Source organism: Podarcis melisellensis (genome assembly GCF_964234715.1).
Source record: "Podarcis melisellensis genome assembly, chromosome: 6".
Classification (NCBI taxonomy): Eukaryota; Metazoa; Chordata; class Lepidosauria; order Squamata; family Lacertidae; genus Podarcis; species Podarcis melisellensis.
Window position 1 is genome coordinate 31,946,767 of NC_138538.1, and position 26,146 is coordinate 31,972,912.

General features: G+C 44.8%; 1 protein-coding gene across 3 annotated transcripts in view; it reads right to left on the minus strand.

Annotated features, from left to right (window-relative positions):
- Positions 1–201: 201 nt before the first annotated feature.
- Positions 202–26,146, minus strand: part of LOC309371588 (receptor-type tyrosine-protein phosphatase V-like) — a 53,108-nt gene continuing 27,163 nt past the window's right edge. Inside the window, exons 15-37 of one of the 3 annotated variants that reach the window (XM_081914370.1) lie at positions 24,676–24,948; positions 23,099–23,380; positions 22,687–22,824; positions 22,379–22,589; positions 21,690–21,757; positions 21,209–21,335; positions 20,159–20,206; positions 19,205–19,298; positions 17,903–17,993; positions 16,737–16,813; positions 12,809–12,943; positions 11,078–11,200; positions 10,580–10,740; positions 9,802–9,937; positions 9,058–9,137; positions 8,481–8,568; positions 7,632–7,728; positions 7,408–7,484; positions 5,436–5,570; positions 5,033–5,155; positions 4,645–4,802; positions 4,041–4,179; positions 202–2,188 (exon numbers count right to left, since the gene is read on the minus strand). In XM_081914370.1, the coding sequence (XP_081770496.1) occupies positions 2,129–2,188; positions 4,041–4,179; positions 4,645–4,802; positions 5,033–5,155; positions 5,436–5,570; positions 7,408–7,484; positions 7,632–7,728; positions 8,481–8,568; positions 9,058–9,137; positions 9,802–9,937; positions 10,580–10,740; positions 11,078–11,200; positions 12,809–12,943; positions 16,737–16,813; positions 17,903–17,993; positions 19,205–19,298; positions 20,159–20,206; positions 21,209–21,335; positions 21,690–21,757; positions 22,379–22,589; positions 22,687–22,824; positions 23,099–23,380; positions 24,676–24,948 (2,921 nt within the window). In that variant the 3' untranslated portion in view covers positions 202–2,128. Of the gene's footprint in view, positions 2,189–4,040; positions 4,180–4,644; positions 4,803–5,032; positions 5,156–5,435; positions 5,571–7,407; positions 7,485–7,631; positions 7,732–8,480; positions 8,569–9,057; positions 9,138–9,801; positions 9,938–10,579; positions 10,741–11,077; positions 11,201–12,808; positions 12,944–16,736; positions 16,814–17,902; positions 17,994–19,204; positions 19,299–20,158; positions 20,207–21,208; positions 21,336–21,689; positions 21,758–22,378; positions 22,590–22,686; positions 22,825–23,098; positions 23,381–24,675; positions 24,949–26,146 lie in introns of all 3 variants that reach the window. The other 2 variants (XM_081914368.1, XM_081914369.1) reach the window with 2 other exon arrangements.

Sequence of the window (26,146 nt, forward strand, 5' to 3'; positions counted from 1 at the left end):
CCGAGAGGCTCTTACAATGTTGATATTAATTCATCTGTTGGTCAAACATTTTTAGAGAACTGGATTGTGTTGTAGGTCATATTTGTTCTTTCAATATTATGAAGTTTTAATGATCGGATGGTATGTCACCATGATATTAATTTTATGTGTTTGTGGTTTATAAATACTTGGATAAATAAATAAAACCAGGAAAGTGTTAAATTTCATTTTTAAAAAATGAATAATTTATTATTACAAACCCCTCCCCCAGTTTTTTCTCTGTTTCAGAGAAACTGGGGAAAGTTGTTTTCATTTACAACAGCATATTTCTTTCAGCATACTCCTCAAGCCTCTTTTTTAAAAAAAGTGTCCATTCTAAAAACAGAGTTGAGAGTGTGCCAGTTTAAAGTAGAAAGAATTGGGCATGATGAGACTCAAACTGAGGAGGGGAATCAAATTTACCAAAGAATGTCCTGCAATTTAATCCTAAGCATGTTCAATCATAAGTTAAGCCCCATTGAGTGCAATGGCAGATATTCCCAATACCCCCCTTCCCAGGGAAAGAATTGCAACACTAGAGGAACCAGAGTTTTGGAGAGAACAAGCCCAGCTCTCAAGAGGGGGCCTAGCAGTGTCAAGAGCCAAGGCAGGAAGTGGAACAGAACAGAAACAGAGGGTGTTGGGGGATCATGATGATAAGTCTTGTCTGCTTTCTGAGAGACGGTTCTTGATGGGCTTACCATGTGGAATATATGGACTGTTATGAAAACATGCTGAATCAAACTAAGAGTGGTCTTAAAACTTCTTCTTTTAGAAATCTCCCAAAACAGTAGCTAGCGTTTTGTGCTAAAGAAATGCACAAATAGGGTAAAATGATTGTATCCACCTTCTGCATTGCGTCTAACCCTCTCTGTATATTGGAGGTTGCCAACATGGTGCCCTGCAAATGTTGCTGGACTACAGTTGCTGTGATCTCTTCCCACTGGCCATGCTGGCTGGAGCTCATGGGAGCTGTAGTCCACAAAATTTAGAGGACCACTACATTAGCTGTCCCTACTCAATCCTTTCATCTGGATATCCTCACCCTGCATTAATTAGTCTAATCCATTAACAGTGCAACCCTCTACTCAGAAATAAGCTCTACTAAGTTCAGTGGGACTTACTCCTGGTATCTGATATAGGATTGCAGCCACATAAGCACTTATACAAATAGACAACTCCCCTTGGCATTGAATTCCATAGGTTATTTTTACATTGTGCAAAGAAGTCCTTGAAATATCCTTGAACTAGCTTTCTATCAGTTTCATTAGACTGGATACCACCATTCTTTAAACATGCTTAGCCTCTTTTTACTCACTCTTGCTGCATCATATAAGGTTTCATAAACTGCCAACGGTTTAAACTTTCCTTCCCTGTGTGCAAGATGATCCATGCTTATTTCAGAGGTGCTTTTGTGAAGAAGATACTGCAACTTAGTCAGTGCTGTCCTGTTCTTGATGCCATGCGAGCTGAATGAGAATAGGAGACTGCCCAAGTCTGCTTGTGCAAGGGAATCACCCAGACATGTTGCACTGGGGACTGTGTCAGTCTGACAAATTGATTACACAGACCCAGCTGTGCAAGTCCACTGGCACAAGGGTCAAAAACAAGAAGTATCAGGCATGTGGTAGCAGAGAAACTGGACCATTGGTCTGCCCTGCCCATCACCTTTTTCTACATCATCTCCTGCTGTATCTCTTTCTGGCACGAAACATCTAGAATGGCACAAGTTATCCAAAAGGTTGTCATACTTGATAAGACTTCTTGATTCCATTATTGTGGTCCCTATGAATTCTGTCAGTGTATGGGAACCTTGAGGTTCTTCAGAATCCCAAAAGGCTGAAACCAAGCCAGGTAGTGTCAGGAAAGCTTCTCCCCAACCCCTCCCCTCCAAATCCATCCTGACCGAGGGGATACATGGATACCCATCCTTTTCTGACAGCAGATTTAAGTTCCTTGTAATCAGCTCACTGTTCTTGGCTCTTCTTATTTCACCACTCTGCTCTTGCTAGGATGCAGCTGCTCATCTCCACATAGGATCACTTCCATCCTGGCTATGCCTACAACAATGTGCTCGGTGCATTCCACCCATCTAACAAAGAGCGGCAACTTAAACTTGCTTCTGGGTGATGATGTCACGAATGCATTCATACAGATAAATGTACTTATCCTAGAGAGAGAGAAGAAGAGGGGGGCGGGATAGAGATATTAGGAGCTCTGCTCTCATCATCTCCCATGGACAATCAAAGAATCTGTAATAATACTCCAAGGTGAAAAGGGAAAACACAGCCAAGGATTGCCATCACAACAGGCCAGGAATTAGGTCCAGGAATTTACAGTGAACTATATGCAGAACTTGATAAACTGACTGGGAAGATTAGATAGCAACGAGATAAAAATTCATCGAGGACTGGGGAAAATTAACAGAATATTGGGAATGTATAAGTGACAACGAAATAACGTTAGTGGCATTTAGAGAAGCTCTGTAATAAAATAAGAAATATTGTAAAAAAGCAAAATATAAGAGGGGGGCAGGTATAAAGGCAATATCAAAATTTGGAAATGTGTATTTAAAGAAATTAAATTTTGAATGATTGGCAGAGAAGCCGAAGGAAGTAAAAAACCGAAAAGTTTAACAGAAATTGTAATGTGGTACGATTGTATGGAAAAATTAATAAAATATAATCATTAATTAAAAAAGGAATTTACAGTGAACTAGGCAAGCATGTTCAGTTAGATCAAACTGCTAATGCAGCAGCAGGGGCACAAAAACACACTGTGGAACCCCTTATAACTGCTCTATGGCTACAGGAAGCATGCAGGCTGCATATGTGAGCATCTCTGCAGCTTGGTCACTAGGGAGGGCCACATTCTTCTCCTCTGGCAATGTCAAGGAGCTCTAACTTGGTGTGTATGTGTGTATGCAATTTAAGTTGTATGGTACACCTGTGCTGCAGCTTTCGGTCTGTGATAAGTCCTGCAATACACAGGATTTCACTTAGAAGGGCTTGAGCACAATGCCCTCTAGTGGCACAACTGCCACAAAGATCAGCTGATGTGGAAGCAGCCTAATACTGCAGTCTTGGGCATATGTACCTGACATACACAAACATTTTTATGCAGTAAATGTGCATTTGTCCCTCATTTACTGTATAGAGGCTGGACATCTGCCCTAGAGGCAGGACATATTCCCTGCAGAAGATACTGCTGCTGAGACTGCATTTTCCCAGCGCTTCAAATGGTTTGCCTAATGGTCAGGGGTCCCTTTACCTTTACAGAGGGAGGAGGAGGAAGCTCAATTGGGCCAGCAAAACTCATTACACTGTCATCCTCTAGTACAACTATTTACTTGAATCCATCCCCCAAAGTATTTGGAGATTATGAACTCTTCCTTTCCTGCATAGCATCAAGACTACATCTAGCCTCTTTGAATTTTTCAATAGATGAACAGCAGCAAAAAATGATCCCTACCCCCCACTTTCTATTACATGCAGATGAAATAAATATCCCACAGAGTCAGAGTATGTGGGAGTATCCCACAAGGGATGGAAAATGCTTTGGTTGATGATATGGAAAAGCGTGAACTGAAAACCTTGTTGACATCCCTCTGGCTTTGGTGAAAGAAAGCAGGTCCAAAAATATCTGTTGTGTGAAAGTTGCCCAATATTTCCCAGCTCTTCATGAATACGAGACAGATGGTGGCTGGAGAGGGGGAGAGGGCACTGAGCTGTAGAGACCCATCCAAGGGGCTTGCTAAATAAGATCAGACGGAGTCATGACTGGAATTACCTACTTCCCCACTTTGAACCACAATATTGGATGGCCATGCAAAAAGTGTACCCCAGTACAGTAAAGGGAAAGTCCATCAGGGATCCCATGTCCTCCTTGACTAGCTTTAGGGAGACAGAAAGCACAGGGGTCCTGCAGGAGAACAGAACATGGAACAGCATAGTGTCCTTTGGCCTTGACACAGCTCTTGGCTACCATTGCTGCTCAAGCTTCCCTTTCTGCCCTGTACCTACCAGTGTTGGAGTCATGAGGCAGCAGCTCCTCACCAGCCTCAGAACAACACCATATACATCCACACTCTTCTCTCCTTTCAGCTGCTGCAGCAGAGTATCCAGGGCAATCAGCACCCCGATCGGGCCTACGCCGCCAGAACTGTGAAAGAAAAAAATCAAATAATTAAAATTAAAATAAACTAGTGCGCCCTTCAGCACAGGACAGTTCACAATACAATAAAAAAAATACCATTAACCACTGGACATTAGTTAAAACCAAGAGCTTATAATTCCTCATGTCAACACAGCAAGTGACAATCACAACACAGGTGATCCCACCAAAACATCAGCATCATCACCAAAGAGCTGGATGGATAGGCACGTCTTGGTCACAAAAACTGAAGTCATGAGGCAGGGAGTTCCACATACTGGATGCCACAAGATAGAACCAGCAGGGGGTCGGATAGTAGCCCTTTTACTGATGGGTATCAGCTCAGTGAGATGGGAATGCCTACATCTTAGGATTGGCGTATGCCCTCACTGGTGCCATATGCAGCAGGAAAAGGGCTAAAAAGGGCTGCCTACTGGGCAAGAGCCCAAGGGTACCTGAGAGGCAGGGCCTTACTTGCAATGCAGGACCAAGGGATTTGTTCTTTTCCGATATGGCACCAGTTGCCTGACAGTGGTGAGGAAGCCCACCAGGATCTCAGGGTCTGGAAATTCCTCTCCTTCCCCCAAAGGGAACCGGAACCGTTGCAGCAGCCTCTCCTTGGCCTTTTTCTCCTGACAAAGTAACAAAGACATGATGATAATCGATCTAGCAACTGTTTGGGAATGCAGTGTAGAGGGCAGGCCAATGCACAAATGAAGAATTCTGTGTAGCTCAAAAGCTTAGCTATGGTGACAAGGAGTTTCCCCCGCAAAACACACATGTCCAATGATATTGCTTCATTGTTCTTCTTGCCCTTGCCCACGGCCCCATGGCTTTCCCCCACTATTCCCAACTCACGTACATATTTCAGTCTCAGCTGAGTGCATGGCCATCCTGAAATAACCTTCTCTGGGCCTTGCTGTATGGTCAACGTCTCTGTGCACACTGGTTCACCTTCAGAGGGCCAGCACGAGTTGTCTGGAGTCTACACATACACACATAAAAAATAGGAGTTGTAGCTGCAGTTCCATTTGCCCTGACCACATGGTGCCACCATTCAGATATAGCCTCCAGTTAATGGGAACCACTCATGGAAAAGCAGTTCTTACACAGCCAGGATTCTAAATGGCACAGCTCTCAATTCCAGGTGCCCAAACTGAACTTGTCCCATAGTTCTGTGCTATGGCCCCAGCGATTGCAGCTATCCCAGAAGGACCTGCCTCTATAATTCTGTGGGTCTGCATAATGCATAATGTGAATCTTACGGGGCTGTTCGTCTGTCCAGGTAGTAGAGTGATGATGGTGTGGACTCCATGTTCCCAGACCAGCCCCCAGAATTCCTCCAGGGCCAGTTTGTCAGGTCCTTCAATAGCTATATAGTCCTTGGCTGAGTTACAGCCCTGCCAAAAGAAAAAGAAAAACAGAGTCTCATTTAGCAGAGTTAGCAAAGTGCCAGCGGAAGAAGATAAGTCTGGTCTAAGCTTGGATAAGGAGTAAGCTGCAGGTTATGGTATCTGTAACTGGCTTATTCTCCTATGGGAAGTTAGTTGGAGATGAGGCACCAGGAGTTGCTGGCAACTTTAGTGACAGATCAGAGGGTGAAATGAAAGCATATTTTCTTTCTTTAAGTACTTGTCTTAGACTAGATTTCTTGGTCTTGATAAATCAGGGGATTTTTGTGAACTAAACTACCTTAATAGATTGTCGAGCTCAGTCAGCTCCAGCCTGGTGTTCTTACATTTGGCCATGCTGGCTGGGGCTGATGGAAGTTGTAGTCCAACAGATCTGGAGAGCAGCAGGTTAAAGAAGGCTGGCCCAGGTACTTGCTGCTATATAGATTCCCAAACAAGGTATTACATTTGAAATTTACTTGCTGTATCCCTCATCCGGAAGTCAGCTCTCCATACTCTTCCACTGTATTATCTCCTATACCCGCCACTGGCAGAATAGTCACAAAGTTCCCACAATGCACTATTTGCTTTTACTGTAATTACTTAACAATTATTTGTAACCAGTGATCGTGTACTTGGCCCTCCTTTGTCTCTGAATATACTTTTGCCAATTGAGCCACAGAAAGTGTTTGCCATTTTTGCACAATGGCACTTTATCAGGTCTTGTATTAATTTTGGGGGCTGCAATAGATCAATTGGTAGAACATGAGACTCTTAATCTCAGGGTCATGGATTTGAGCACCACGGGCAAAAATATTCCTGCAGTGCAGGGGGTTGGGCTACATTACCTTTGTGGTTCCTTCCAACTCAACAATTCTAAGAACTCACTATTTATTGAGTAGTTTTTGCACACTTGGGCTTATTTCCTTTGAAGTGGCATTCCTTTTGTACATTTTGTCCCAACTCTCCAGTTTATCAATATTATTTTGATTTATAATACAGTGATACCTCGGGTTAAGTACTTAATTCGTTCCGGAGGTCCGTTTTTAACCTGAAACTGTTCTTAACCTGAAGCACCACTTTAGCTAATGGGGCCTCCCGCTGCCGCTGCGCCAGCAGAGCATGATTTCTGTTCTCATCGTGAAGCAAAGTTCTTAACTTGAGGTAATATTTCTGGGTTAGCGGAGTCTGTAACCTGAAGCGTATGTAACCTGAAGCGTATGTAACCCGAGGTACCACTGTAGTGTCTTCAATAATGCCCTGCTTTTAGTCATCCAGAGATGTGAGTGCTTTGTTTGCCACACTCTTGTCTATCTTCTTAAATACTGAGCCAAGGAACAGCCAGGATCGCAGAATCCACTTGTTACCTTCTCACAGCTTGGCAGCAGTTGAGTTGTACTTGCTATGACCTAGCCTTTTCTCTCTCACCAAAGCAAGGAAAAGCACATACTGCCATACCTCGTGTTACAGACGCTTCAGGTTGCATTTTTCAGGTTACGGACCGCCAAAACCTGGAAGTACCGGAACGGGTTACTTCTGGGTTTTGGCAGTCACGCATGTGCAGAAGCGCCGAATCGCAACCCGTGCATGCACAAACGCGCAGATGCGGGTTGCGAACATGCATTCCGCACGGATCAGGTTCACAACCTGAGCGTCCACTGTACATTTATTTCATAACATTTCATTAAAAAGTATATATATCTCTTGATTGCAAAAGAAAAACCCCCCTCAAAGCAGTGATACAAGTAACTGCTCCCTTCTATAGGAGTGCAGCATGCAGCAAAGACATCTGAAGGCAACAACAGAGGACCCGAAAGGAGAGAAATGAAATTCATGGTGGACTCACAGGGATGAGCCAGACATTCGTGAGGTCTGAGAAGGGATCTCGATCCAGCTGCGAGAACTTCACTTTTGAGCGATCATCTGCAAAACAGCCTTTGTGAGAAGGTGGGGTGACACAGTGTGTCAGGCACAGCTCAATCCTGCGCAGCAGAATTTCAGCTCAGCGCCTTATGCCCCACCCGTAATTCATGCACAGCAACAATACTAACCACAAAACTCGTTACTCACAAGAGTTCTTGCTTGAGGGAAGGTTGATCTGTTGGTTGCCACTGCTAGAAAGTGGTACTGCTGAATTGACTTCCTCTTTGGCAGCCTCCAGGAGCATCTGCTGATGGGGAGAAGCAAAGTAGAAGAAGAGAGAGAGAGAGAGAGAGAGAGAGAGAGAGAGAGAGAGAGAGAGAGAGAGATGGGTTGGGGTGGACTTTTCACTATGATTGAGCATGCAGGACCACTGACCCCAGAGTCAATGGTGAGTACTTTGATCATTGATACAGCTGCTAATGCAGAGGTCTTCAAAACATTCATTCCGAAGAGTTAACTACATGCTACATGCAGCTGGGGACGCGGGTGGCGCTGTGGGTAAAAGCCTCAGCACCTAGGGCTTGCCGATCGAAAGGTCGGCGGTTCGAATCCCTGCGGCGGGGTGCGCTCCCGTTGCTCGGTCCCAGCGCCTGCCAACCTAGCAGTTCGAAAGCACCCTCGGGTGCAAGTAGATAAATAGGGACCGCTTTCTAGCGGGAAGGTAAACGGCGTTTCCGTGTGCAGCTCTGGCTCGCCAGAGCAGCGATGTCACACTGGCCACTTGACCCGGAAGTGTCTTCGGACAGCGCTGGCCTCTGGCCTCTTGAGTGAGATGGGCGCACAACCCCAGAGTCTGTCAAGACTGGCCCGTACGGGCAGGGGTACCTTTACCTTTACCTTTTACATGCAGCTGGATGTATATTTTCACAGCTTGAGCCTGAGCTGCCCTCATGGTGATAGTTGTGCATCTCTGATGCGGCCCAATCTGGCCACCCACATGGCATGTGGAGTGGGAGCACCCTTAAAACCCAGCGTCCCTGTGTGCCAACCTCTTACCTCATACTCCCTTAGGAAGCCAGTGTTGGCCTTGGAACTGTTCTTTGCGTGGTGCTGAACAAAGTTCTTGAGAGGGACTGGATGGGAGCTTGAGAAAACATGAGAGATGGGTTTAATTATTCAGCTTCCCCATTCCATATCCCTCTAACATGAGCTGATGGCACAGCTGCCATGAAAAGAGAACAAGACACTGTGGTCCCAGGAGACTTCTTGCAACGCCTACTGAACAAGAAGCCTCTGCTGCTATTTGAGGCAGGCCATGCCTATTTGCAATGAGTGTGGAGCCCTGGTTGCTGATCCCTATAGACCTTTCCAGATGATGAATGGGGAAACCAACCAACCAACCAACCAACCAACCAACCAACCAACCAACCAACCAACCGGTTTTCCCCCTTTGCATTATACTTGTGCTAGCTCTGATCCAGCAATGTAATAGCCTGTTTCCACATATGGGTGGCGAAGAAGGAGTAGCCTCATTTCTGGGGACAATAGCTATGTTAAGCAGTGGGAGGGGTGGCTTAGAGGAGAGAACTATGCATTCCACTGGTATGGAAAGAGAAATTGGGTATAAACTTACAGCTCCACTCCAGACAGGCCAATCTGTGGGTCTTCAGAGATCTTCTCTAGAATGCAGTTGTGCAGGAAAATGTACTGCCCCTGGAAGAGAGAAGAGGACACATTTTATGCACACAGAGACCCTGAAAGCACTGCAGTGCACCTTGAAATAGAAAGGCAACCAGGTCTAATTATTATAATGTGCAGCTGGGAGCTTCAGGCCTCTATTTCTGAACTTGCCAAAGAACTGATCTTTCTACAGCCTCTATAAATAAAATAAAAAAGAAGCTGCTTGCAAACCAGTTGACAGCCAATGCTTGTACCTCATCCTATGCTTATTTTTCAGTAGCTGCACATTTTGTTCATTTGCTTCTCCACATGCCCATAGAGGATGCCCAAAGGATCCCACCCCTTCACTGAAATTAGGCTTGAAAGAAGCATTCTCTTGTAGCCACTAGAACAGTTTGCCATGTGCTCTTGGTTGCAGAGTGTTTGTGTGTGTCTGTGTGCATGACAGCTTTTCTGGCTTGCCAATCTGCTTATGGACTCCAAGAGGTTGGCTGCTCCTTCCATGTCTTGGGCCCTCCCCCAGGCCCCTCACTGCTGTTCCTTCTAGTTTCTGTTGCCCATTGTGTCTCTGGCATCTTCTCCATCCCTCCGCATTGGCCACAAACACCCAGCAGAAAGGGTAAGGCCATCTTGTGTCATTGAATGATTCCCATGTCAGGGCAACCAGCGACCTGAGAGGCAGCTCTGAGTTTCTCACCAGTGTCTGAATCATCCGGTGGCGGTTCATTCGCAGGCTGTAAATGGTGTTGAACACATCCACCACCTTCTCGTACTTCAGCTGCTGCAGGAGCCGATCCAGAGCAACGAAAGTCCCGGTGCGCCCCACACCTGCACTGCAATAATACAGGGAAAGAAGAGGCTCTTTCACACAGCTCACTTTGGAGGCCTTCATTCCTTCTCATTCTGTGCTCCCTACCTTTTGTGACCACAGCAATCAAGGAATTCGGACAAAGAGGACACCATCAACCATGGCAAAGCAATGATGTTTACCAACTGAATGGTTTTATGGCAGCATTTTTCTTGAGGTTTCATTGCATTTGCAGATTTTGGTAGTAATTGTTGGAATCTAGGGGGGTCGAAAGGCCAGCTGGCTCGGCCCCAGCTGGAGTGTCTCCCCTCAGCCTTGCAGCTGCGGAGATTCATCGACCTCTGCTCCGACGTACATCAGTGACTCAAGCTTGCAGACTTGAGCACTTTACTCAGCAGTGTAAACTGCGCAACAGAAGAGGCTTGAGGCTGTAGACACATACTAAACTACGCATTTATTATACATAAATCAAGACAAAGAAAACATGGCATCTCTCCTTGCCGTCTTCTCGGAGAGAGACTAAAAACAAAAGCAATACAGAGTGGAAGTTCTGCTCACGCCAGCAATCTGTGCTGGAATGTGACATGCAACAATCCCATGTCTGCAGCAAAGGATGGAATGGAATCCCAACATTAATAACCAGCCAAGTGGGTTGCCTGAAACTTACCTGCAGTGTACCAGCGTAGGCCCAGATTCCTTTGCACCCTGCATGTGTGCTCGCACCAACTCTATAAAGGCAATCATGGAAGCTGTGGACTCAGGAACACCATGATTAGGCCATGCTGTGTAGTGCAAGTGAGTTACTCTCCTTTCCATGTTTAGCCCTTCCTGCGTGATAAGAGATGCCCACATTAGTGCCCACAGAAGCAGCTCAGGCAAAGTCCTAAACCTGAAATTGCAAGAGAGGAAGCACCTGCCATTAAACTGCATGAGATATGCTTCTGCTGATTTTGGGTACTACAACAAAGAAAGCTGGTCCACAAGTTTATGAAGGATGCACTCTTTATTCCAGAGTTTCTCAACTGTCCGCAAAAGAGTTTTGCCTTGTTTCCAGTCATTAGGATTCCCTGGAGCACCACGACACTGCAGTTTATATTATATTTGCATTTTTGATTGGGCAAGATTATTGGGAGGTGCCATGGGGTATTTCTGGTCTCCTACTCACATGCTGGATCTTGAACTCCCGTGTAGTCCACTCATCTGCAAAATTCTGAGCGAGCAGGTGGATGCTGATCTGCCCAAAAGAGGTGGGAGAAGTGTCCGAGGGCCAGTAGTATTCACACAGCATCTAGCAAGGGAGATGGAACTGCAATTAATATTTTCAAAGGAAATGGGAGCCTTGTTTCCTTATATATTGCCCCTGGCTATCCTTGTGCAACGTGCTTGGTGGATTCTACAGTGCTGTGCACAACACATACTTTCTTCCCTGAAAACAAACCGCTTCGAATGCAGGAAATGTCAAAACCACTTCCACCATGTTTTGGAGTCTCTATCTGCACTCCCGTGTATAGTATGCCTGTTAAAGGTAACCACACAAGATGGGAGGAGTTCTCCCTTTTTTGGCCTCGGCATTTTTGTGTGAGTAAGCAACACAGTAAAAATAAATAAAAAAGAATGGGATTGAGTTACAAATCTTAGCTTGTTATTATGTCACTATTTAAATGAATGATTAAATTAGATTGTTTTAATACCAGTTGCAGATTGTTTTGTGCTGATCGGTCAGTTTATATGGATATTTTATAGTTATATTTGGCGACTTGTAGTAGTGGTTTGATCATCGTTAGCTGTCCTGGGCTCTTGTTTTGGAGGCACAGCAGGATGCAATAGCAGCAGTAGCAATAAAAATGCTTTCATTATTTTCTCTCTCCCATAGATCTTTACCATGAAGCAAAACCAGCATCAGTCCCACATTTCCTGCACACTGGGCTATGATTATGTGTCAACTTGTAGGAGTAATATACCGCAGTTGTTAACTTTCTCTTCAGCTGGCACACAGTAATAAATCATTCCTATACTTCTGGGTATTCCCTTTGGCCAATAGGTTCTTCTAATTTTAATCATGTAGCCTAGCCTTTAATTTGCTTTTTTCTTAACATTCATTATTTAAGAAAAGTTTATAAATTTTTGATCAGCTACCACCCGCAAAAAGATGTTAACTCAGGCAATTAGAAATGCTGGACTCTTAGCTTATATGCACAAGATCTCAATTGTTATCGTGCTTTTCTGCTTCCGAGGGAAGGGGGCAGAAACTGCTGGGGATGATTTTGAGTGGGGAAATGTCTGGTGGGTAAAGGGTGAGGCACTGATCCTTCACTCAAGATCAAAGCCTCCCAAGTCTGCTTTACATTTTTTTTTTTTGTTACACACATTTTCATATAATATCTACTTTTGGCCCTCAGAATTCCCTTCCACTAGATATAAAGCAACAGGCCTCTGACAATACTGATGGAAAGAAGTATTGGTCCCGAGTGGCTATCAAGACTCTCCCACTGCCTGTGTGAGGGGCACTGATGCTACCACGCTGCAAAACTCTTGTTCCCTGGACCATATACAGTAGGGCAGGGATGTGGAACCTCAGGCCAGGGGCTGAATGTGGCCCTCCACGTTTCTCTATCTGCCCCCCCCCCGATCTTTCCCCAGGCAAGTCCCTTCTTCCATGGGCCCTGCTTTGTAAGTTTCTACTTGGCTAGAATATGCATTTCTGCTTCTTGTTTGTTGGGGTGGAGGATAGGGAAGGGCGCAAGAGTAAATTAACATTGATTGCTCCACCTGCTTCTGCTTCTAGCCCCGCCCACCTCTGCCATGTGGCCCCTGGAAGTTGGCCAAGAAGGGAAAGAAGCCTATGGGTTGAAAAGGGGGACCCCGCCCCTGCAGTAGGGGCTTCCATCAGACCTACTCGTCCGTTCTCCATGCCCACGGTCAGCATGACAATGGTGCAGATGTGCTGCTCCCAGACGAGCCGCCAGAAATCATCCAGGGTTTTTTTCAGGGGCCCCTGTGTGGCGATGAACTCCTGTGGGGAGTTGTAACCCTGAAAGAATGAATGAGCAGAATTAGCAATCACAGAATGCTTTTCTTGAATCAAGGAAAGTGTACAGTATTGATTCGGTTTAATTATTCTGTATTGTGGTTTTTTTTGTTTTTTTAAAAATAGAGCAAAGTTTAGTTTACACCTTGAAAGAACTTAGGGCACAATCTAGCAAATGTCAGTGCTGAACAAGTCCTACTGAAAGCAATAGGATGAGTTTTAAGCTTGACTTGTTTTGGATGCTTGTGGTTATGGTCTTGCAAATGTTTGCTATTTCCTCACAGCAGCCTTCGCCAACTTGGCCCTTCCAGATGTTTTGGACTACAACTCCCATCAGCCACAGCCAGCATGGGCAGGGTATAAATACTAAACTTGTTGTTGTTGTCATCCAAAACATTTAACAGTGTTTCAGATCTGTTTGGTATGCATTTATGCTACACAGCAGCCTTCACCAACTTGGCCAGCTCCGAATATTTTGGACAACACTGGTTGTGACGTTCATTTATATCTTGCATGCTTATTTATGAACATAACCAAATAAACTTCTCATGTAACCAATTATTAACAGATGGAGGTACTGATGTTTAGCTGTATAGATTCAAACTGAGTACATTCTGAGTCATCCTTCTGCTGCAGCAAAGTCATAGAGGTTTAATTCTCCATCCTACAATAATATTGTTGCACATTCCTTATGGCACCTTTCCCCCATTATTTTTAAACAGCAAGTTTTAAACCCTTCTAATAACGGAGGAGAAACACAGTGAGCCGCACAATCCTATGTTCACACCTGTCATACACCAGGACTACAGACAAGCTGGTGGAAAACTCCACTTGTGTCACTGGGAGTTACCATACCATGCTGGTAACTCCATCTTTGCTGGTAGAGCCACATTTTCTAATACCCCTCAGACAGTGGATCTGTAGGATAGCATCACACCTTAAAAGGCTCAAAATCCAAAATGCTTCTACATTCCATATGCTATGCACAACATTCAGCTCAGGACGCAGGGCGTCAATAGAGATCAAAGATGGTCTTTTCAAGAAACCCTTAAAAAGTCTTGGATTAATGTGGTCTGTGGGCTCTTCTAGAGTGAAGGAAAGGCCCACTGGCTTCCTCAGGTGATCTCACATTCTCCAAGCCACAGAATGCAGTAGGCACAGTCCTACATGCTTAAGGAATGCAAGTTCATAGAATGCTGCCTCACTGGGCTTGAAGAAACTGGAAGATCAGATAGCTCAACCTGAAACTCTAAGAAAGATTTCTTGGTGCACTACCCCATGCCTGCGCTATTAACACACTCAAGCCACATCATGATGCATGCTACAATGTGCCATAGAGAGCTGAAATGAAGAAGGTACCTTCTCAGCAGAAGTCACTACACTTGGGATGGGGAAATTGTAACCCTGTTGGGACTACAGCTTCCATAATCTCTGATCATTGGCTATGTTGGGTGATGGCTGATAGCAGATAGAATCCATCAACATTTGGAGGGTCACAGGCAGGGAAGCAGCATGGGAAGGGCAAGGGGGGCATGATCCCAGGCACACAATTTTCAGAGGGTGACACACAGTTGCCAGCTTCCACAGGGATCTCCATTGTGCCCAGGTGTATCCTGACGGGCCCCATCCCCGGCTCCCCGTCCTTCCCTGCCCCAGAGCCCTGCCTGGCCTTGCCACCACATCCACGGCCCCCTTGCTAAATGGCCACCCAGCCAGCACTTGCTCGCTCCTTGCTCTGCACACTCCTAATATATTCTATTAGGGTTTCATTGCTTTTAAAAAACAATTTCTCCCCTATGTTTTTAGCTGTTCCTATTTTATCTGTGAGCCACCTTGAGTCCCTGTCTGGGGAAAAGGCAAGGTAGAAATAAATATAATAATAACAACCCTCATCTCCATGCACTGTCCCCCAGCAATGCTTTGTATTGACAGCAAAAAAAAAAACCCAAACCAAACTAAAAGGAATGTGAAATGTTTAGCCTCCGATCTCCTTTGTCCCTTAGCCCTCTGTTCCTCTGTATCTAGCACCCCTTCTTCATACGTGGTGAACAATTTTTCAGTAAAAGAGGGGCTGTCAGGAATAAGCAGTTGCACAGATCCTTGTTTGGCAAAAGAGAGGCTGCCACCTTTGCCTTATCTGCCGCTGCCTGCCGCTGCTCACATTTTTACAAATACAAAAAGAGCTTTGCTGGATCAGACAGATCATCTCCTCCAGTACTGTGTTTCCAGGAGTGGCCAGCCAGGCACACACTTTTTAGCCAATGCAGCCTGCAAAGGAGACACAGATGCTCTTGTGCTAAAGAGGCTTGTTTTCTAACTTTAGATGTTAACGTGCAAATGAAGCACAGTGTTCTTACACAAGCATGCAAACATGACTGCTGTGCTATTACGCACGCAGACCATGTACACACAAGGCAGACTTGGGTGTGCAAATACAAGTGCTGCATGCACACACATAAAGATGCGCTTTCTAGCCATTACCTGGATAAATCACCAGAGAGGCATAAGGGAAACATCCAAGCTCTTTAATATGCAGCTGTAAATAGCAGGAGAAAGAGGAAAGACAAGTGAGAGTTTTAGAGCAATGGGGCTGCTCAGGGAGTGCCCTCGCTCCATTCAGTCCAAACCCAAACATGTTCTGGGGAAAACAGCTTTGCAAGTCTGAAGAAGAAGCTAGCCGCACATGGTGGTGATTGTCTGGCCCCTGCAATGTCACTAGGACATATTACCCAGTTTCAATCACCAGAGCGGTTTTGAACTGGTAAGGTTTTATTAAGAAATTGAAAGAGGATGCATATAAACGTGTGAACGTTCATATGGTGATTTAAAAAAATTAAAAGTAGACAGCCCCCCTGAAGCTGCAGGTGGGTGGCAAGACTGATGGTGACATAATATAGGTAATTTGCTTTCATCCGTTTTTGTCAGTTCATGAAGCCAGGCCCATCTTGCAGCCGAGAGACATCTGTGGCTTCTCTTCTGCTCTTATGCCTGCCTTTGCCTAGAGATGGACTATAGTAAATTTGGACTGAGGAAAACATGGTGTCCATGCCTGAGTCCGCTTTTAGACCATGTTTACACTCATGTGGAAGTTAGGATATTCTGACACCTTGCTCAGTTGACCCATCTTCCCCATCTTTTGTTTTCCTTTTATCCTTGTCTATTTTCGTATTACCTTACTACTTACTGAAAAGAAAAACTGGATTTTCTATCATTCCACAGAAACCAAAGACTAACAATATAGTGACAGAATACAATTATTAGAAAAGTCTCTTTGCTCCACATGATATACCTGCTATGTCCTAACTGAAGCTATAGTGATACAAATTCATTCAATCAAACAAACAAACAAACAAACAAACAAACAAATCTTTTTCCCAACTTTGCAGAGTATTCTAATGGTCAACCAGGCCTCCTGAGATTTAGGTTTAGATTTAGCTCTGGAGCCAAGTGAGGATTCCCAGGTAAGATCCTCCCTCTATTGTGTGGGCAGGCAATCCCTCCCCTACCTGGCCTGATCTTCTTGGCAACGCTTCCCCCAGGTGGGATTGGACAACTGACGGGTAGGCGGAGACCTCCAGGTATCCCACCTGAGGGAAGGCAAAGCCAAGCCTATGCTGATGGAGCCGCTCCAGATCCAGGGGCTGTGCGCGTCCACGCAAAGGGCACCCCCCGTTTTAAGCGGGGAGCAGTCATTCCTGTGTGAAGTCATATGTGAAGATCTTGCTGCAGGTGCCCTAACACCCTGTGCCTTCCTATGAGATGTCAGTAAGGTTACAGAAGTATTCAAAGAACTCACTGGCACAAAGTTGGCATTGATGTAGTCAGAATGTGGTTCTTCATCCAGCAGGCTCAGCTTCACTCGGGAGTAATCATCTACACAATAACATATTAAAATGTTACATTAAACACAAAGTTATATTGGTTTATATGCTAATACATATAAACCAATATAAATTCACTGCTCTCTCTGACGTGCATCTTTACCCACCGGACAATCCCCATACAGAGTTTCAGGAAATATTATGAGACAAGGGCAGCAAATTCCAATCGTGGCTTCTCTTAGGATTTTGAGGTAAGTGCTCCTCTCCTCTGATCTTTCTGTTTGCAAAGGACTGTAATATTCCTTTACAGCATGCAAAGGAAGAAGGTACACAGAAGACAAAGGTGAAATCAGATTCTCCAGGTTGCAACGTGGCAGCCCTGTGGAAGAGTTTAGCCAATTCTCTGCTTTTTGTGTGATGCGAAGGTTGGCAACATTAACCCCACTGTGTGGGAATCCCTTGCAGATGACCACAGTGGCGGGAGACAAGCTGTCAGGTCGTGTATCCACAGCAGTGACCAGAGGGGGCATGATGGCTGGGATAAGCTCAGAGTTGGTGCATCTGCAGCAGCACAACCAGATGCCTTCATCTGCCCCAGCTGCAACAAAACATGTCTCTCCCGGATCAGTCTCTACAGCCACAGCAGGTGTTACAACCATCCAGCAGCTTGACCACACTCCTCCTGACAGATGGATGCCGACCATTAAGTGGTACAGAAATTAAATAATCAATCAATCAATCAGTGCACCCATTTTACATGTACAGATCGCACACACGTTCACTCCACCACACATTCGCCAGGCATACAGCTCACACACGTCGTCACACTCACACACATGCAGATGCATGCATGGACACCATAGTGGGATTTACCGCAGAGGAGACTTGTTCAGGGGGTGGGGTGTAAAGCAGGAGAAAGGGCAAAAGGATGAGGAAGGGGAGCAGGGGCAAAAAGTTGCATGAAGGTGTAGCCAACCGTCTTTCAGCTCTGTTACAATTCATGGGACAGGAAATGGCTAAAACTGCAACATCCGATAGATTTGTAAAATGCATGAAGCCAACTAGAGGAGGGAGTTTGCCAAGATAACCCAACTAGGAAGAGGGAACAAATTAGCTATACACAATTCTGTCCAGAACTTACATGGTAGAACATGAGGATATCGATTCTTGGAGATGTTAGCAGGCAGTTCAGCTTCCGTTTTTGGCTGCTCTTTCCCTACTTCCTTCAGCTCCTGTGGGAGAGAAGGAGAAAACTTTTATCAGCAAGATCCCCTATGTCAGTTTGAGTCAGGTGCCAATCTCATAGAGAAGCAAGGGGATTTATTATTTGTTTAGAATATTTATCTCCCGGCTTTATGGCCTGAGAGGCTCTCAAAGCAGCTTACAAAAGATTATCGCAATTAAAACAAGCCACATTCAAGTCTGGTATCAAGGTCAGAGAAAGCCAAGTTATTTGGCTTTCCCACCTGCCAAATAAATTTAGAAATATCGTTTTTCCATTCTTTGAAGCAGTCTGAATTGTTTACAATTGGGATTTATTGGAATAAAAACAGCATCCTGGGCAATAAATTCATTTTAGCGGCTGAAATTCTACCTAGCAGGGAGAGCTTCATTCTCTCCTAAATCTCCAACTCTTTCTTAACCTCTTTCCACAATTTAATATAATTATTTTCAAATAAATTGCAATTTCTTGCTGTCAGTCAGATTCCCAAATATCTTACTTTTTTTTTTTACATATTTTCAAACCAGACATTTTTTCTAACATTTTATTTTACTGACCATCCATGTCTTTAACCAACATTTTGGTTTTATCTGAATTTATTTTAAAACCTTGGCCTCTTCTGGTTTGACCATTGTTTAAACTGATATTTGAAGCTACAGACGTATGTTGGATCCTGAACACCGCAAACCTGGAGTGAGTGTTCCGGTTTGTGAATGTTCTTTGGAACCCGAACATCTGACGGGGCTTACGGGGCTTCCAATTGGCTGCAGGAGCTTCCTGCAGCCAATCAGAAGCTGCGTCTTGGTTTCCGAATGTTTTGGAAGTTGAACGGATTCCGGAACGGATTCCGTTCAACTTCCAAGGTACCACTGTATAGTGGTGGTTAGGGGCGCCATGAACATGGCCTCTCTTCTGCCTGAATTTATAGCAGTCAGCACATGCTGGCAGAGAAATATTCCTCCTTCTAGGTTAACTAGCACCTACTAGTAACAAGAAGAGGAGACTGCACGCTACTCAGTATTATGTTGATTTGGGAAGAGAGGAGAAACATTTCATGCTCACCTGCCTTGGTTTCGACGGATATTTCATAGGTAGTGAAATTCAGCTCTAATAAAAGCACAAAACTGGCAAATTTCTGCAGCCTGCATTCAATGATGATGTTGTCTGACCGTGGCCTCTCAGCCAGCCTGGATTAACTTTGAAGAAGAGGGGGGCACTTACCTCAAAGTCCTGAGAGAAGCCATGATTGGAATTTGCTGCCCTTGTCTCATAATATTGCCTGAAGCTCTGTATGGGGATTGGCCGGTGGGTATTTCTGCAAGAAATAAAGATGCATATAAGAGAGAGGAGTGCTGTGCAGTGGTCCTCCTTTAGGCAGAATGAAGATACCGAGAGAGTGGTTCAATGTACATACACAACAAGTTAGATAAAATTCAGGCTCCTTTCCAATAAGTCTCAAATTACAAACATGAAACATTCTTTTGTAATAGAAGTTATATCAGCAGGCGTGTGGCAAACTGTTATAGTAGTAAAAGGGGGATATCAGCCCATTGTTTGAAATGAGAATTCACCATAACTTCAGTTTCAAGGTATGGCATGAATCTAAGCATGGGGGAGAAATGCTTATCTACCTAATACACATTCTGAAATAATATATGAACTGAAACAGAGCCATCCTTTGGGGAAAGTCATATTTCTCTGAATTCTGCAATGCAGTTCTCCAGCCAAGTAACATGTCCAGCCAAGTAACATGCAGGAATTCTAACACAAAATGCACATTCCAGGGGAAATTGTGCATATAGATTTATATTACTGAAAATAGCATACCCAAATGCATTACGGTATATTACATAAAAGAAGTTTTGCAGAAGATTCACCCATCCCTCCAGGAATCCGCTTGCAGGACAAGAGGTGGGAAGGAAGTTGCTTATTTAAATGTTGTGCCTCATTTTCTGGGACTAACATAGAAGTAAAACCAACTCAGCCTAGAGCAAGCTGAAATCCCATGTGATGAGCTCTTAGAGGAATAGCTGGTACCACAATACCTCCTTGCCAGGATAGACTGGAATGGCCAAACCCACAACTCCTCCTGCCCCAAAGCCCGGCTTGTTGCCTATGCTGTGGCAGAAGATGACACTAAGTGAGCAGGGGAGACACGAGAGTAGCTTCACTCACCTTGGGCTGTATGTGGCCATTTCTTGGGGGATGTTACCCTTTTTCATTCTGAAAGCAAGGCACATACATGTAGGTGGTTAATTCCTAGGAGGGAGACAAGCATGTTCTTTACTGCTGACTCTCCCACCTAAGGGGAGAACTATATGTGTTCCCAAACTTATATATGTTGAGGAAACATGAGTGTGCTTGGGGTACAGGGGGTATTTTCAATGTCACACAATGTTTCAATGTCACACAATGTCACACAATGTTGTCACTGCCAGATGGAATGATCCCCACCCCTTTCCTTGCCTCGTGCACTGCCTTGGGGGTTCCCCGCCCCCCCCATCAATAGGGGGGTGCCAAGGATGGTGGAAGTCCTTGCATGTGCTTCTTCTAGTGGGAATTGTTAGCTGAAACCTGCCCATAGTTTCTCACCTGTTGGGTGAATGTGTGTATTTTAGAAACATTCAGAGAGTCTATCTAGGGCCATTTTGTGCTCAAAAAGAAAGCAATTTTCAGTGGGAGGGAATATGGGTGGGAGAGGTAAGACAAATCCAGCTATATCCCATCATGCTCATTGATGTAGATGGGAAGTGGTGGCATGGTAGCAAAAACAAAAGCCATAAAAGGAATGAAATACCCTTTGTAATTTGGAAGGATTAGTCTCGCAGGCTTCCTCAACCTCAGCCCTCCAGATGTTTTGGCCTACAACTCCCATGATCTCTAGCTAGCAGGACCAGTGGTCAGGGATGATGGGAATTGTAGTCTCAAAACATCTGGAGGGCTGAGGTTGAGGAAGCCTGGATTAGTGAATTCCACATGCAACAAAAAACAGGAAAACAATGACAAAAAAATGCAAGGCTCTTTTCTGGAAGCACCCTAGATTTACTCAAGGTTTGCCAGCTAATTTCCAGGCAAGCTGCAAATACAAGTACAAGTTTATTAAATTTGTGAGGTCCATGGCTTTACACAGATGGCGCCGGCAGTAAGTCTTCTGTGAGCTGCAAATACTAAAATCCTGCATTGTATCATTCCTTCCAAAGCAGCAACCCCTGCAATTGTCCTCACCTCTTCACTCTCAGATGTTTCCAGTAGACCCATCCAGCAATTGCTGTGACTGTCACGAGGAATCCCATAATGATCCCAGCCACAACTGGGGCAGATATAGCAGCAGAGGCTGCTGAGGTGTCTGCCGCTGAACACAAAGACAATGAAAGGTACAGTTTATATGAGACTCCTCCCTTTCTACCCAGAGGTTTAGGTAGCCATGAGAATATCCCTTACATGGAGATCTAACACACATATAGCACTCACCAGGAATTCCTGCCACCCACCACTTCACTGTTCAGGAAGCATCAAGATTAACATATTAATATGATTGTGAAGGAGGCTGCACTCCTGTACACTTCTGAATAGACACGTGTAGGATTGTACTGTTCATCATTTTGAAAGATACACAGGAGGTGCCAAAAAGGACCTAGTGAAATTGGCTAAGAAACTAGAGGCTTAATTAATCCAGAATGCAACCAGATGAAGAGACATGTTTCACCTGAGAATGCTGTGAATGACACTTTAGGAGCCTGTTGACTATATCTGGTGAAGGCAGCAATGCTGAACCTGTAACAGAACAAATGGAGAATTTTATTCATTTATTCATTACATTTATACCTCGCCTTCCCTCCAAATAGTTCAGCAGTGTAAATGGTTCTTTTCCTGCCCCTTATTTTTCCAATGACTCCTCAAGGTGCATTACACTGAGACATAAAGGATGACTCAAGGTTGCATCAGCCTCTATTCTATTCTATTCTATTCTATTCTATTCTATTCTATTCTAATTTTCCTGAGTGGTAAATTTTATTCCTATAGCACTTTCAGAGCTGAGCTGAAACAACTATGCAATGATTCATAAGACTTAAGAATGAGCTTAGCTTGTTCCAAGTTAAGCTTACCTAATTTCACACCTCCATGTGCAGAAACAGTCTACCAGCCTTTTGCAACAGGATGTCCTCCAGATGTTATTGGACCACAGCTCCCATCCACCCCAGCCAGCATGGCCAATGGTCAAGAGTAACGAGAAGGCTGCAGGATATTTTTGATTAGCAGATCCTTGTGGATCTGCTGATGGAACATTTCCGTCATGCCTGCTTGTGAGCTTCCCAAGTGAACCAAGGAACACGGCTTTGTGCTGGAACAGGTAGGCCTTTGGTGTTCCGTTTAGGCACTTTCTTATGCTCTTACCTGTACTGCGAATCTTTTTTCAGCCTTCCATTGCAGGTCTTTCGAGAGTGACTGCATTCATCTGCACCCACTGTCACTGGCCAGGCCTTGGGACTGGTGCTGTCATTGAAACGAAATGGGTTTGGCACCAACAGAGCCAAGTAAGAGTCTTCCTGCCCATAATAGTGGTCATACCATGTGCGGGAGATGATGTCTTGGGTGGGCCTCAACACTGCAGATACAGAGAGAGAAGCACTACAATGTTATGATCATGGGGGGCATCATGAATCCCCTCACAAGGATGGCCCATGGTGGTTGCAGATACTTACAAGACTCATTAGTGGTGGCAACAACTCCATAATACTCTATGAGGCCATTTTCCTCGCTGAACATATCAGGGGAGATGATGACTCTAGAACTGGCGTCAAACTGGGGGGTGTCCATTCGCACAGGAGGCGGGAGAACTGCTTCGGAAAGCCAGAAAGGAAGAGGTATTAGGGTGTCACCAGCAGGTGTACATATAAATAAAAAGTTTAAATAACATATTTCAAATGCTCAGTGTTTCACATCTCTTAACTGCCCCCCTATCCTGTCTGTGCAACCTCACCTAGTTGCCCTACTGCACCCAGGATCTACCAGGATCTGCCACTGCCTGTGACCTTCTGTATCCAAACTCATTGCTCAACCACTAAGTTATGGCACTTTCAACCTGTGGCAACGGAGAGCCTGGAAGACACGTACCTTCCACAGATGTATTGCAGAGCAGTGTCACGGCTGGGCCTGCGATGCCATTTCTGCCCACAGCACTAACGCTGATTTGATAGGAAGTGTTTGAGGACAGTTCTGTCAGAGTGACGTCAGCCCTGGAAACAGCCAAAGGAAGCACAGGCTGCTGCTGGCTTCCTTGGGGAAACTTCTTCGTTGTCAGCTTATAAGACTCGATATCACCCTCAGGGATGGTCCAGTTCAGAAATATACTTGTGCTGTCAGGCAGACACTGTGGGTCCTTCACTTGTGTGGGCTCTGGAGAGACACAACACAAAAACTTGAGGAGGCACAGCTTGGCTGTCTCTGTGACGACCACACATCCAGCATAGCATGGGTGGGCTGTAGTGGCCCTGGGTGCGTTTTTCTGGGGGGCACTGCTCTCAGAACATCAAGACACACTGATGCATTGTAGGGTGGCTAATGGTTGCAACAGATTCTCCTATACCAGCTTGGGATATGGTCCTTGAGTTACAGAAGACAGCAGTTCTTCTTCATCCCACAGTTGTTGCTGTGGTGATCAGGCCTAGCACAGAAGGTCAGGCCTAGTTGGGAAAGATGGAATCTTATATCCTGAACAGTTTGTCTCAGATAAGCGAGATGTTCATAATTCTAAGGGGCAGTATAATTTATAGGTTTGTTGCATGGAGACATATATATTTTGGGGTTTTGTAAGTGTTTCTCGTTCTCCTTTAACATCTCCTTCTTTTGGTCCCAACTATTCCGGGGAATAGAAGCAAACTGCTTCTGTGTCTTCACTGGGGAGTACATAGGTGAGAGTTCCTCAGGACACTAACAAAAGAAAACACACATTGCTGCTGATACTGAAAGAAGAGGAATGATTGAATATTGGGGCTTTTATAAAAGAAAAATCAGTGATACTGTTGCTTTGTTATCATCATATTTCTCTGCCCATTCTGTATGATATTAAAACATCTGTCAAATTGTTATAGAGCTGGTGTGAGGCATGCACATGGTCTGTCTTCCCCCACTGCTATATGGGGGCAGGTGCAGAGCAGAATTTAACAAATGGCCAAGAGCAACAAATGGCCAAGAGCAAGGCTAAAGGCAGTAGGACACTGTAGCCTACCAGACCCATCAAACAAGTGGGGAAATTTACATAACTGATAAGAAGAGTGAAGTTAACTCCATGAAAAGAGGAACAAAATTGTGAAGATTTCTGTAACCAAAAAGGGACAGACAAGCACAAAGCTTGATGCATGAGAGTGCCCTATGATGAAAAGAGTTCTGGATTTTCTCCTGGAAGAATGAAAGATTAACCAGAACCCGTCAGGGAATGATAGAGCCAAGGGTATGTTGAAGAAAGCCTTTATACTAAAGGGAAAGCAGTGAGCAATCTCACCAATGGATAATATAAATCTGTTTGGTTGCATTGCCTCTGAGGGTGCTTCCATACCAGTCCTCTGAGACTTTAGAAGGTGGCACATGTACACAGTCTTCAAGACTTTGCCACTGCCAATGCAATAAAAAGAAAAGAAAAGTCCTGCAAGTTCTTGCCACATTCTCTTGCCCTAGGACAAGTGCATACCTACCTATTGGCATCACCGCGGTCTCAGAGCTGCTCGTATATGGTCCAGCGATGCAGTTGAGGGATATGGAGTAATTTCTCCCTGGGACCAGTCTCTGGAAAACATGTTGGACCTGCCACTGGGTCAAGGCATGGTGTTGTAGCATGGTGCTGTTGCCTGGATGCCACAGCTGCAGCTGGCAGCGCTCTGGCTTGCTGAGGGGCTTTGTCCAGAACACAGACAGTGCAGGGTTTCCCTTCTCTGCCTTTATGGAGAGTTTCCGAGGAACTGAAGGGTCTGTGGTGTAAAAACAATGCAAGAGAGGGTGAGTTAGACACTAAAACTACAGAGCCATCTGCTTTGGGATTGGAGATAAGAAACAGGGAGCGAGTTGGCTTGGAGGAGCCGCCATTGACGTTCAAAAGTCAGAGCAGTGGTGCTTGTGGTATCGTTCTGGACTGAAAGAGGCTCTCTGCTGAGATTAGCACCTCTACTGAGATGTTAGGAATTGAATACAGAGCCTTATGAATGCTAAATGGAAGGGCAATAGTGCAGTAATAGATCATTTGCTTTGCATGCAGACATTCCCAGGTTCAATGCTTGCCATTCCTAGGTAAGGCTGAGAAAGAGTCCCTTGCCATATACTGTCTCTGATTCCCAACTCTCCCCATCTAGCAAAATGGGTATCAGAACACTGGCTAACTTTACAGGCCTGGTGTAACCCATGCTCCCTAAACCACAGCCCCACCCTCTGTGGGATGGATAAAATAATGAAGGACTTTATCTGCATTAGCATTAGCAGAGTAATTTTTAAAAATGTTTACAGACACAGAACAAACCATATTTTTTTGTATGGAGTGATACGGAAGGGGGGGCATGCCATCTTCACCTTCTTCTTCGCTACAATATATCAATTTATTTCCAATTGTCAATGTCAAAAGGGACTAAAATCTATAAAATTCATAGAAAATCAACGTGCCAATTTGCTCAATTTCTCTAGGATTCCATCACACCTCCCCTGTCCTCCATAATCCCTCAAGCAAGGTGTCAAGACCCTAATCCTGTCAAATCACTCTGCCAAGCCTTTCCTCCAGGAAATGCCAGTACATGGACCATTGTCTTCTCATCAGGATGTGCTTATCTGCGCATATCTCCAGCTCTGCATATTTCCCCCTCCCTCCTCCATATGTTAATCCTGTGTAACCCAACCTCTTCTTAATGTATTCATGATGTAATCTGTGTAACCCAACCTCTCTTTAATGTATTCATGATGTAACTGGGATGTATTTTGCACTGTATTCTGGGACATGGAGGGAAGTTTCAAAAGTTTATGTTACCCCTTTCTCGCTGTTCAATCTCGCCTTGAACCTGTTGCACAATAAACTTGGATCTTCTGCTGCTTGCTCCTGTCTCCGGCTGAGCTCATTTTCCTCCGCAGGGACCCACGGACTTAGTCCGACGAGCTGAGTGGCAGAGCAGTCTCACTCTCAGATTT